Consider the following 12,270-nt stretch of genomic DNA (forward strand, 5'->3'; position numbering starts at 1 on the left):
TATTTTGACTTGTCATAATGTAATTCGTGATATCTTAAATTAGCGTTTTGGCTAGTTGAAATGTAATCAGATATTTGTAATGTGCACGCTGATACTGAAAACGTTTAAAACCCGGAAAATCCATTGAAATACACTGTACTGAACTGTATTCCTCATACATTTAATGTAACCTGTTGCAATGCTATTGAGTTTATGGAAATCTGCAGACGCAGTAAAAAATCTCTTAAAAAGTAAGGTGCAATTTTATCACTGGGATTTAAGATGGCACAACTGCGTCTGCGCGTTTAACCGCGTTATCCCGCCTACATTTTCTCCACACTGTCGCTCCATTGGTGCACACCACGTTCAATCGATGCTCATTGGTTCTTGCGTGGATCAGTCGAGTGACAGCAGACGCACGGCGCTCTGACTGGCCAAGAGACCGGTGATTGGGCGCAGCGTCGGGACAGTGGGCGGGATCATGTAGAATTCTATAATCTGATTCGCTTGTCAACTGCGTCAGTCAATTATTTCCTCGTCCTTTGCTTGATCGGGTTTTCTGCAACAGCAAACTCCGTTAATCACGTTCATTCCGAGGCAGCTGCGTCAAGACAACCAGATTAAGGCAATTTAATACCGGAAATACGATCGAACGTTAAAAGCTAAAGCGTAAAATGGCTGTTGACGGGACAACCAGTATTTCCAAACTGGTGTTACGGTGGAGAAGACGTGTATTGAAAGTTCTCAGCAGAATATATATTTTTTTATTTTACATGTATTAATGACATTATACATAGTCACTGTCACATTATACATGACATTTCATTAAAACAAACAAACAAAAAAATGTGATGTCTGTCAAAATGGCGTTTTATTTTGAAAGTGGAAACCGGAAGTTGACTTTTCTAATTTGGGGGATTGATAACGCTGTCCGTGGCCTAATATCACCTACCCACCGACAGTTCCCCAGCTTGGATAAGGACTAATAACACAGGGCTGTATGGCTAGAGTAGTCCAGTCCTGCCGAAGATTTATCAGAAACATATGCCTTAACTAAGCCTTAATCTCTTGACTGACCAGAATTTCTTCTCCTTTTTACCACCGGGAAATCAAATGCCGCTCCTATGACAATATAGTGTGGTGATTTTTCACTCATGAGCGGCTTCCACGGGATAGACAGCCTGTTGTAGAAAAAAAAAAGAAGAAATATTTGCTTGAGTATTTTCTGCTATTTTCGTTTCAGTACTGTGGTGGTTTCCCTTCAAAAACACATGGTACTTTGATCAATTTGCGGGTTATTAAACCTGTAGTGATAGCTAGTTTGCCAGCGACTCACGGGCATACCGACTGCTTTGGTAAGCAACCTGTTCATCTCCAAAGGATTATCATCCATGTAGACAGCTCTAGGACCCTCAGCTTACTGGCCAGTTGCTAGCATGAGGCTAAAAATGCTTTAGCACTGATTTGTTTTAGAAACCTGTATAGTTCTGTTTCACAATGCCTGCATTATTCGGACTAAAGTTGTGTTTTTGTGTTTTAAATAACCGCTAATTATACAGCCATATCAAACTGTTAGCAAAGGTATGTGCTTGTGATCAGTGTTGACAGCTAGTCTTGCAGTATAGAGCAACGTTAACCTTGTATGGTGTTATTCTAATATATTAAAACAGCATGTAGGATAGCTTTCTCGTTCTTACAATAAGTGGACATTTTTTCATATTTTCTATCAAACCTTTAGCAAACGACCGGCGGTATCAGTATTCAAAGTGTTGGCCGGTATATCTAAGCCTTATTTGGCCTGCTAGCCCGTAGCTTACAATAATTTTTCAGGCTTTGAATTGACACGAAACAAAATAACGCTAGTGATAGTAAAATATTAGTAATAAAACGTTCGGCTCCTTTGCTGAAGTAGGCTTCTTTTGGTTGAATGGCGGAATCATTCATATTGTCGCCAGTGATTTTTTTTTTTTTGTAGACGCTTCCCAGCCCCAACACACTCCATTCTGTCGTACCAATAACGAAAAGTTCCCTTGCTTTTCGGCAACCATACATCTGATTTAACGTGACTCGACGCCTTTAGCGAAGCAGCAGAGTCTTCTGGCAAATTCGGCATATCGACATCCCACCACGCAGCACTTGATCTCCGTGAAATTTTCAGTTTTATAGATGGTTCGTGCTGCTTGCTAACGCCCACCAAACCGTGTATTTTGGTTCCAGTAGGATGTGGGAACTGGTAATAACACACTAACCCAGTGTAGAAAACTGAACTTTTATTGAAATGAGTGCCGCATGGTGTGTTGGGTGGGTGGCTGAAGAATGGCTAGTAACTGTTCGTAAAAGATATCTCATGTCATGTCAAGTGTATAACATATAATGTCTACAAGGGAGACAAGATTTAACTGCCAGAGGTTTGAATGGGATCTGGCGTGAGCAGGAGCCCAGTCAATCATTAACAGCGGCACAGGCTAGAATGCATATTGACCAGTGTGATTGGACACAATTAGATTTCTTTTTCACAGAGCCAGTTTACAGGCGACAGCAGTTCGTTTCCCTGGGGCATGTCTGTCTCTGCGGGGATCAGTTTGTGTGGTTGCCTGGCTGTGCAGCTGATTCCCCAGCCAACTCTAATGCTGTAATTGTGTGTAATTCTCATGTAACAGATGCAAGTACACCAGACTTTATCACAGTGTGGCAGGGGCGGTCGATATTAATCCCTTATGAAAACCTGGGATGTGATCCAGTCAGTGTCATGCACCTCTGATATGTAGAAAAGCAGTTTGACTGAATACATATTCATATAGACTTAAGCACTACTACACCGGTTGCCAATGTGAAGCCCATAATTTGAATTTTGGAGACTTTTGGACTGGATTCCACACAATTTTAATTGAATGATTACGTTTATCATTATTTTAGTATCAAACTGGATTTTTAACTGAATATTTATGAAATAATAATATAAAATTTTGCTTATTGGCAGTTCAGTCCCCAGTGGAAGTAGCCAATTGTATAACATGATGTCAGATGAGTTTTGGGAAATGAGTGTCTGAGCCAACAGAACTGAACAAGATTCACTTTTTATTACAATTTTAAATTATTATTATTATTTTTATTACTGAATCTAGCAATAACTAAAGGAATAATGGAATCTGTTGGTGCCAAGCATGTCATGCTAGTTTGTCAGCAAGCATTAGCCTAACTAAATTAAAGCGAGGGAATATCTGGCATGGCCATTTTCAGTCCCTTAACCTCAGACCTCCAGACCTCTGAATGAAAATGGGTTCTCTGGGCAGCCACGGCTTTTCCCTTCTCAGACATGCCCTTGTGCTCTTGTGGCCTGTTGTAAAATGGTGTGTTTGTGCAGACTGGGGCCTAAACAGTCTTGGAGTTGCATCAATTAGCTTTGACTGGAAAGCTGAGACTCTTGTGGATTCAGTGAGCCACATTTGAATAATGTGTGATGATGTTGGCCCCCATAGCAGCCATTTCACTGTAGTACGACCATATTTTGAAATTTGACATCACTGTATAAAATGACCTATAGTGACCTTTAGGATAATCACAGCCTCATGAACCTTTACATCCACAAACTAGAGGAGAATTCAAAAAACAAAAATCACAATAAATTGTAATATCAAATTGCAGCACTTCAGAATCGCAATACATACCGAACTGGCAGCCAGGTATTGTGATAGTATTGAATCAGGAGATAAGCATATAGCCCCAGCCCTACTTTCAATTGGGGCGTTTTTGAAGGGTCATAGTGGTAGCTTTGGATCAAAGCCAGTTTTAAAAAGCTTTGACCACTTTAAGCTCATATGTCTAAAGATTTTATTTTTGTCAAGCAGAATAGCCTTGGAAACAGCTTTTAGACCATCATGGCACTATAAAGGCTCCATTGAAGCACATGCTTCTCACTAATATTATTATGTCAGTGCTAGCTCTCCTGTAATATTGATAATAATAATAATGCGGTTAGGGAAGAAGCTCTATCATATTAGACACTGGAGCACTAACTTATATGTGATGTTTAACAAAAAGTCAATATCAGCTAAATATATCGATCTTAGTTTAAAATAGCAGCTGCCTGTTGCTAATTTCTCTCCCCTTCCCCTTTCACTTCATTTCTCCTATCCCCTCTTTCCTTTCTCTCATCTCTTCATCCTTTGCCTCCCTCCGCCTATCTTTTTCTCCTCCTTAGCTCCTCTTTCTCTTGCTGTCTTCCTCCCCCTATTTTTCTTCCCTGGCTCCCTTCCTCTTCCCCCCTACCCCCCTGTCCACCTTCCTCCTCTTCCCTCATTTTCCCTCGCTCCTTCACCCCTTTGTGCTCATTCCCTTCTTCCCCTCCATGCTTTCCTCATTCCTCTTAATGAGGTATAAGTCATCCTGTTTTGTTTGTTGTAAACTTGTGGGCGTATAAAGCTCTTTGAGGCTGTAAACTGTGACGTTGGGCTTTAAACAAACTTGAACTTGAGCTTTCCCGTTTGCTTGCAAAACCCCGTTTCTCCTGTTCCTTGTCCCTCTGTAGGGATGGACAATGCTCATACTAAGACAGTGGAGGAGGTTCTGGGTTTCTTCAGTGTAAATGAGTCTACAGGCCTGAGCTGTGAGCAACTGAGGAAGAGCAGGGAGAGATGGGGACCCAACGGTATGACTGCAGCTACACATTATTTCCATTTTGCCATAATCTGTCCAACCTTACATCAAATAGTTGCATAATCCGTAAAGCACACACTTATTTAATAAAATAAGCACACACAATGCACAGGAAATCCTGTGTAATCTGTCCGATTAATTAAAGATGATATGGTATTCTTAATGAATTTAAAGAGACAGTTCACACAAAATACTTAACCTGAGTGCAATCTATTCATCCAGATAGTTTCTGTGTGATTTGGTGAGGTTTCTGGTCTGTCTCCTTCATCCCAGTACAGTGGGGCTGGATGGGTATGTAGACAGACAGGAGCCTATGATGATGATGATGAACATGAATGCTGTCACAGTGTGATTACATATTTCCTCTTTTCTGTTTTCTTTCTCTTTGATCTGCTTTTCTTTGACCCCCAGAATTGCCAGCTGAGGAAGGTGAGTTATTTGTCTTTCTTTATGGATGTATCTTTGTCTTGCTCTATCGTTCCCCTTCCAGCGTACCTCTAGTCTTCTCTGTATTGCAAGCTGATCTCCTTCATAACTTCTCTTTCTTTCTTTCTTTCTTTCTTTCTTTCGTTCTTTCCTTTCAACTGTTACTGTGTGCCTGGTGTTTCTGTCCAGGGAAATCACTTTGGGAGCTGGTCCTGGAACAGTTTGAGGATCTGTTGGTTCGAATCTTGCTGCTGGCTGCGTGTATTTCCTTTGTAAGGATACACAGTTGTGCACACAAGTAAACACATGCACACTCACACACATGTGCAAACACAAGTCATGTAAATTTGGGTTTGGTCAGCCTGGGATTTTTGAAGAAGGGTGCTGATGTGCTGACTATTGTGCAAGTACTTTTTCCCAGATTTATTTTGTCTTATTAAGGTGAGGAACCCTCTGAAATACTATATTGCACTCACACTCAGGATGCTAACACTAACAGTAAAATGTGGCATTAAAATTGTTCATAGATAGTGGGAGTAATATTAATCAGTTGTACAATAAAAATATGTTCAGTTCAGCTGCATCACATCCATCATAGAAGAGGCTAATCACTGTGACTGGGCCACCTCTGATTTTTAAAATAAGAACAAAACCAACACCATATATCAGCAAATTGATATTGGTCTAACAAAACTGTATGTACACACATATTACTGACAACTGAACACCCATATAAAAATAATGCATATACCATGCTCTCCAGTACATTAAAATGCACATCAATCAAACTGTTTCTCTGTCTCTGTAATAGACACTGGCTTGGTTTGAAGAGGGGCAGGGGACGATAACAGCCTTTGTTGAACCTTTCGTCATCCTCCTCATCCTCATTGCCAACGCCATTGTGGGAGTATGGCAGGTAAGCTGTGTGTGTGTGTGTGTGTGTGTGTGTGTGTGTGTGTGTGTGTGTGTGTGCACGCACACGTGCAACTGCTTTGGCTGTCTTAGAAGTGACTTTAATCCATCATTTAAAGTTTTCTTCAGATGTAGAAAAAACTTGAATGTTTGCAGTTTAGAACCTATGAAGATATTTTTGAGGATTATACCAAGACACCATGAATGCTTGAATCTGATTGGGTGGTTAAAGGGATACTTCACCCATACTGAAAAATGTGATATGAATAACATTTGCAGAATTAGCTGCTAGCATCTCTGCTGCTCTGCCATTCCAGATATTAGTCTTAGCCATACAAAAATTATGTGGCCATATGAAAATTGTTTTATTTCCAGAGCATATCGCTTTGTAAAGTGCTCCCTATTTGTTTAATTGTTGGCAAGTGGTCATGATATAAGCATGATAATGATCTCTCGTCTATTTATAGAGAATAAATAGACGAGGTAGCAAAGAGATCACACTTTTTCTTTCCATGAGCTGAATTTGAATTCATGAATTTGAATTGAATAAAGGTGCTACATGTGCTGTTTTTACAAAGTGATATGCTGTTGTCAAATCAATTGTGATACCTTGGTGTAATAACCATAAACAAATGAGACCATGACCAAAGCAATTTGCAGCATCTGTCTCACACCAGTGGCATTGTCAGTGCTGATGTGGTACAATGACTCTGGAGAAGACAGGTTTCTGTCAAAACATTTTTAATAAAATGTATTGGGGCTAGAGTGTCCGTCGAATCCCTTCTTTTCCTGTAGTGAGCAGGATCAACATGTGGGAAATGTCTTTTTTTCCTCTTCCGCCATGTGCCATCAACATACACTATGAAAGCTTTAGCTCCATTTGCTCTGGTAGAGCAGTGCCCTCTTTCTGTTTGCTTGCATGAGGCGACCCAGCAGTTTTCTGGCTCAATACAGCCTAAATGCTCATAGTATAAAATGCGGTGTAGAGACAGGTGGAGATTGACAGTTGTCTCAGAGGTGGTCTAATGTGTTTATCATAATCAATAATTAATGTCGCACAAATATTTTTTGACATCAAAGTATTCTACATAGCACTATAAATTTGAAAGTAATTTGATGCCAGCCCTAGTGTGTGTGTGTGTGTGTGTGTGTGTGTGTGCGTGTGCGCGTGTGTTTACTCATCTCCTTGTGTTTTTGTGTCCTTCAGGAGCGTAATGCAGAGAATGCCATAGAGGCCCTGAAAGAATACGAGCCAGAGATGGGCAAGGTCTACCGACAGGACAAGAAGAGTGTCCAGAGAGTCAGAGCCAGAGACATTGTTCCTGGAGACATTGTGGAAGTAGCTGGTAATTAATAAAAGAAATACAGCACAATAAACATAGTGATAGTGTTGGGCAAGAAGCAGCCATAAATATTGTTATCCACTGCTCAGTGAGACTTTGCACACTGTAGATGGAGCAGGTAATTTAAGTCATCAAGGCCATTGCCTAATATGGCCCAATCATAAGCAAACCACACAGCACATGATGACTCAATCTGTGTGAATCTCAAAGGGCTGTTGTAGAGTAGCTGAGTGGTTTACTATGTACTCTGTCAACCCACAGTGCCATGAGACCACCTCTAATTTTCCTGAGGTCAGTGAAGATATTCAACAGAAAACACTAGACTCTGTAATACAGGCTATGCACTTAAAGGATTCTGTAGGTAACTTTTTTCTTCACCAGTATATACAGACTGTCAAACTAAACACACAAAATCTGGTCTTCCAGGCTGTTTCAGTCAAACAAACTCATCACCTCAAGGAGGCATCACCACTTAAGTGCCAATCATGTCTGCACACGTGCCATTCCAAATACACTCCGAACTTTGCCTAGCCTGCGTAGCTGCAATATTTTAGCTTACCTTACCATTGGCCAGTTCCTATCACCCACATCCCTGAGGGTGAGAGGGCCTGTTTGAGTTCAAATTTACAATAAAAGTCTGCCCCTTTAAAGTCCCCATAAAATGGCCTCACATGACCTCTACTTCCTGTAAAACTGAGCATCTTAAATAATGACATCATCCTACACTTGTGGGTGTAAATTAAAATTTCAACCACCAGAACCTTGACAAGTCTCGCCCGAACCTCCAGTTTCAACAGGAAATGCATAAAATCAAGAAAGTAAGTGTCTATTTAATGGGGACTTATATACAGAGATGAAAGGATGATTATTGCATTTTGCCTCATTCTACGCCATATATTCTACGCTTTGTAGCAAGCGCTCAGGACTGTCCCTGATGGTCAAAAGACTGTACTGCACTCTTTCTTTCCTGTCTGACAGCAGTCAGTGGCTGTCCTTCAGCTGTCTCTCTCTATAGGCTTTAGTATAGCTCAGTTGAGTAAAAGTGTTGAATTTTTCTGTTATTGAAATGTTAGACTTTTACAAATTTCTTGTATTTCCCTTCCACATTAAAAAAGAGCAAAGTTATATTCAGATTTGAGATTTGTATAAATTTTAAATCCAGATCTAAATTAGTTCTAACAGACTAATTGTAAACTAATTGTAATTTATGCCAACTTCGAGGCATAATAATGTGCAAAAAGCCAACAGTGTCTGCCCTTTATATAAACATTGTATTCACACCAATTTTAAAATGTTTTTTAAATCTGAATATACAGTGTATTTAATCTAGAGTTAGATTAATTATCAGTCAATTTTATTAAAAGCTGTTAAAAGTTGTTAAAAATAAAAAATAACAAACATACAAAGATGCAAATGCACGCCTGGGCTTGAGGCAGCGGTTTTCAAAGTGAGGACTGTGGCCTTGTGGGACTTTCATGGTGGTTCCCAGAAAATGAGGAATAGTTTACTGCTACTACTGTAAAGAATAGTTTAATTACTATTACTAGGAATAGTTTAATCACTATTAAATCACAAAAATGTATGAGGGATTAATTTAACATTTTAATTTCATGACTTCTATTTGTCATTGTTTTGGTACGATATCTAAACAATCTAATACATTACTCAAACCAAATTACGTTTTTATGCCTGAATCCCTATGCCAAAATAACTTCAAACTGGGGTCCACAGTGTAATGAGAATCACCTTGGCGGACTAGAACATGAAAAATATGAAAACCCCTGGCTTAAGGTGTTTGTTGTAACTGTGATCTTGTCAGTTCATCAACAGCATTGTGAAAACAATAGGCAAAATGTTTGGTAGGCAAAATTAATAATAATAACGATTATAACATTAGGGAAGGGAGTCACCAGTAATTCACAAAGGTGAAGTTCCTTAAATGGCTTCCTGAGGAGGTTCTTTGCAGCCATGTCATTATTACTTGGTGCTCTTGTACAGTTTTGGACACATGGACACATTGGCATTCAGGTACCAAGCTGTCCAACAGTATGTGAGCAGTAATGCCATAAGCTTGTGAGCACTGTGTGCTTCCATTGCCTGTGTTTACATATGGTTGAAATAACATTGCGGCGTCTTTGTTTAGTTATCCCTAGCAAACATCTTAATCTGCATGCCTGCCTCTGGATCTCTGCCCTACACTCCGTCTGTTATCGTCATGGAAACCCAGTGAGACACACACAAAGCCTTTATGGGAAATGCTGTCCTATTGAAGTCGATCTCAAAACGTAGATAAGGCATGTGTTGGAGTGTAGATTCACAAATGCTATATGAAGTGTCGGATAACCTGAAACAGTTGCTATTCTTTAGTGTTCTTTTTTTGGATTGTGCTTGTGATGATTTATATGGCATTTGAGTTTTTTAGATTGTGGATTATGGAGGGACAGTAGAGATCAGAGAGGACGGGGTCTGTAAAGGTCACCAGCCATATTTGAACCCATGAGCTCACAACTCCATGTTGTTTCCTTTATCTGACTGATCTACTGTAATGCCTCAGAAGGGCTTTGTTAAAGACTGGACAAAAAAGAGGCTCTTTGAAACAAATGTATTTGAAAAAACATCTTGAGGTCAGTTATTTCCATAGATAAAATCAGTCCAGCAGGGCTGCTTGAACACCGACAGTTGTAATAACAGCTTATACACACACACACAAGCACACACACACACACACACACACACACACACACACACATATACAAATACTTTGGCCTAGTAACAATCCCCCAGATACCCACTGCTATTTTGGGCTTCACGAAGAAAGGAAACAGGGTTAGGAGTGTGTCTTTTTGTGCACGCATGCGTGTTCGTGATGTCTTACAGTAGGTGTGTGTGTCACTGCACATCTGTAGGAAACTGTGCGACTTATCTTCGTGTGTAATTTGTAATTTTACATGTGTGATTCATTTTGGGTTAGGGTTAGTCTGAGTTATTTTTGCATATGTGCACGCTCTTGTAGCACTTCATTTGATTTTGCCTTGTGTGCCTGCCTCTGTTTTTGACTCATTTGTTTGTGTGTGTGTGTATGTGTGTGTGTGTGTGTGTGTGTGTGTGTGTGTGTGTGTGTGTGTGTGTGTGTGTGTGTTAGACATCCAGCATCCCTCGGTCAGTAGTACGGCTAGAGCATGGGAAATCAGTGACACTGATCAGAGTTGGAGCAACAGGAAAGAGCTGGTGTGTGTGTGTGTGTGTGTGTGTGTGTGTGTGTGTGTGTGTGTGTGTGTTTGAGTGTCTCTGTGTTTGGAGGGTGTTAACTTGACCCATTCTGTTTTTGTTTTAGTCACAATTTTTCTCTCAGCCAGTCGTCATGTAGTGTTCGACTGATGTGGTTTTTTGAGGACAGCATTGATATTGATATTTTTGGACTCATCTTGCCAACATTTTGCTCCAATATTTTGTGCTCATATTCAGTATCTGTAAGTGTGATGATCATTAGTGTGCAAAAAATATCACAATTTCATACGTATCAGCATGGAGAAAAGCCTCTGAGACAGCATTTAGACTATGGATCTCCACTGAACTAGTAATGCTGCAAATGCTACTACTGCTACGACAACTGCTGCTACTGTTCTATTTACTGTTACCACTGCTATGACTTCTACTATTGGTATTTACTTCTACTCATGTGTTGTGCTGATATGAAAGGGAAAGTAAACACGATTTAAAAACAGATTTAATATTATTATTTCATATTATTCCGGTATGCTGTCATCTGTCAAGATTTGAGAATTCTTTAAGTCACTAACTGAAGTATGATGGAGTTTTAGGTACTGCATTTTCTACAGTAATCAACTTCAGCAGGGCTGGATGGGCTGTAGTTCTCAAGAGTAATGAGTAATAGAGTAATGATACTTTTGTGACTCATCTGTCCAGGCAAAAAGAAAATACTGGCTTGCCGGAACTGACATAACCACGGGTTTCACTAGTCTTGCAGTGTTAGGTTAGCAAATTACTTATAACTAACGTAGACTTTGGAGGCTTGTACTAGTAGGCTCGATTTGAGAAATTCAAATCTGATGCCATTAGCTCCACATCAGACTGAAGAGCTTTGCTTGTCCCCACCTCTCCTGATATAATGTTAGATTGGTAATATAATCCTTGGTAAAATTGTGGTTTTATACCCAGGAGCAGCACAAAATTGGTGTGCCATGCTAACAAGCTGAGTTTTTTCTCTCTATAAGTCTTGTTCTCCATTTTTTCCATCTGTTCCAGTGTTTTTTCTCATGCATAAACACTTGTAAACAGTTTATAAAGGGCTGTGCTCTTCCAAGAAAAGGATGCTATCCTTTCATATGTAGAGACCATTCCTTATTTGCATATGTACTCTTCTGTGTGTTGATAGATGTACGTGTTCTTGCATTGTACAAGTTCATGAACTCTTAATTTTCATCCAAGAATCTCCAAGGAAGCTGGTAAACAATTTGGTAAAAAATTTTTTGCAAAGAATATTTTTGGAATGTCTGCTTTATTGGACTGTGTATTCCTGCCATTGCATGCATCCTTGTGTCCAGGTGAATCCAAAAGTTAGGCTAGCCCTACTGACCCTTTTCGACTGTAAGAACTGCAGGAACACAGGTTCTGGGATTGTTTCCACTGGTAGCGACAGGGTTCCAGGTACAGTTACAGTTACAGAACTCAGATTTTAGTGCCTGCTCAGGAGGCACTAAAATCTGAGTTCCAGCAACTTTTAAGAGCTTGCAGGGATGTCATCTTGAGTGATCAGGCACTGACTTGACAACACTTTTATAAGAGAACTACACGCAAACACACAGCAGCCAGCATCTGCTTTGATTGACTTGACTTTAAATTGAAGTTCTAACGGTATTTGTTCAGACCTCAGCTCGGCTGGTGAATGTCATTTGAGTGTGTGAGAAAGCTGAATGTTGAGTACAAAAAACTG

The 12,270-nt window shown here is 40.0% G+C and overlaps 1 protein-coding gene across 2 annotated transcripts in view; it reads left to right on the forward strand.

Moving 5' to 3' along the window:
- Window positions 1–921: 921 nt before the first annotated feature.
- The window catches only part of LOC115357147 (sarcoplasmic/endoplasmic reticulum calcium ATPase 2), a 32,845-nt gene continuing 21,496 nt past the window's right edge, over window positions 922–12,270 (forward strand). For both annotated transcript variants that reach the window (XM_030048549.1, XM_030048540.1), the window contains exons 1-6: window positions 922–1,334; window positions 4,508–4,627; window positions 5,047–5,064; window positions 5,251–5,333; window positions 5,873–5,977; window positions 7,181–7,319. In XM_030048549.1, the coding sequence (XP_029904409.1) occupies window positions 4,510–4,627; window positions 5,047–5,064; window positions 5,251–5,333; window positions 5,873–5,977; window positions 7,181–7,319 (463 nt within the window). In that variant the 5' untranslated portion in view covers window positions 922–1,334; window positions 4,508–4,509. The remainder of the gene's footprint in view (window positions 1,335–4,507; window positions 4,628–5,046; window positions 5,065–5,250; window positions 5,334–5,872; window positions 5,978–7,180; window positions 7,320–12,270) is intronic.

The sequence above is a fragment of the Myripristis murdjan genome, chromosome 1, assembly GCF_902150065.1.
Source record: "Myripristis murdjan chromosome 1, fMyrMur1.1, whole genome shotgun sequence".
Classification (NCBI taxonomy): domain Eukaryota; kingdom Metazoa; phylum Chordata; class Actinopteri; order Holocentriformes; family Holocentridae; genus Myripristis; species Myripristis murdjan.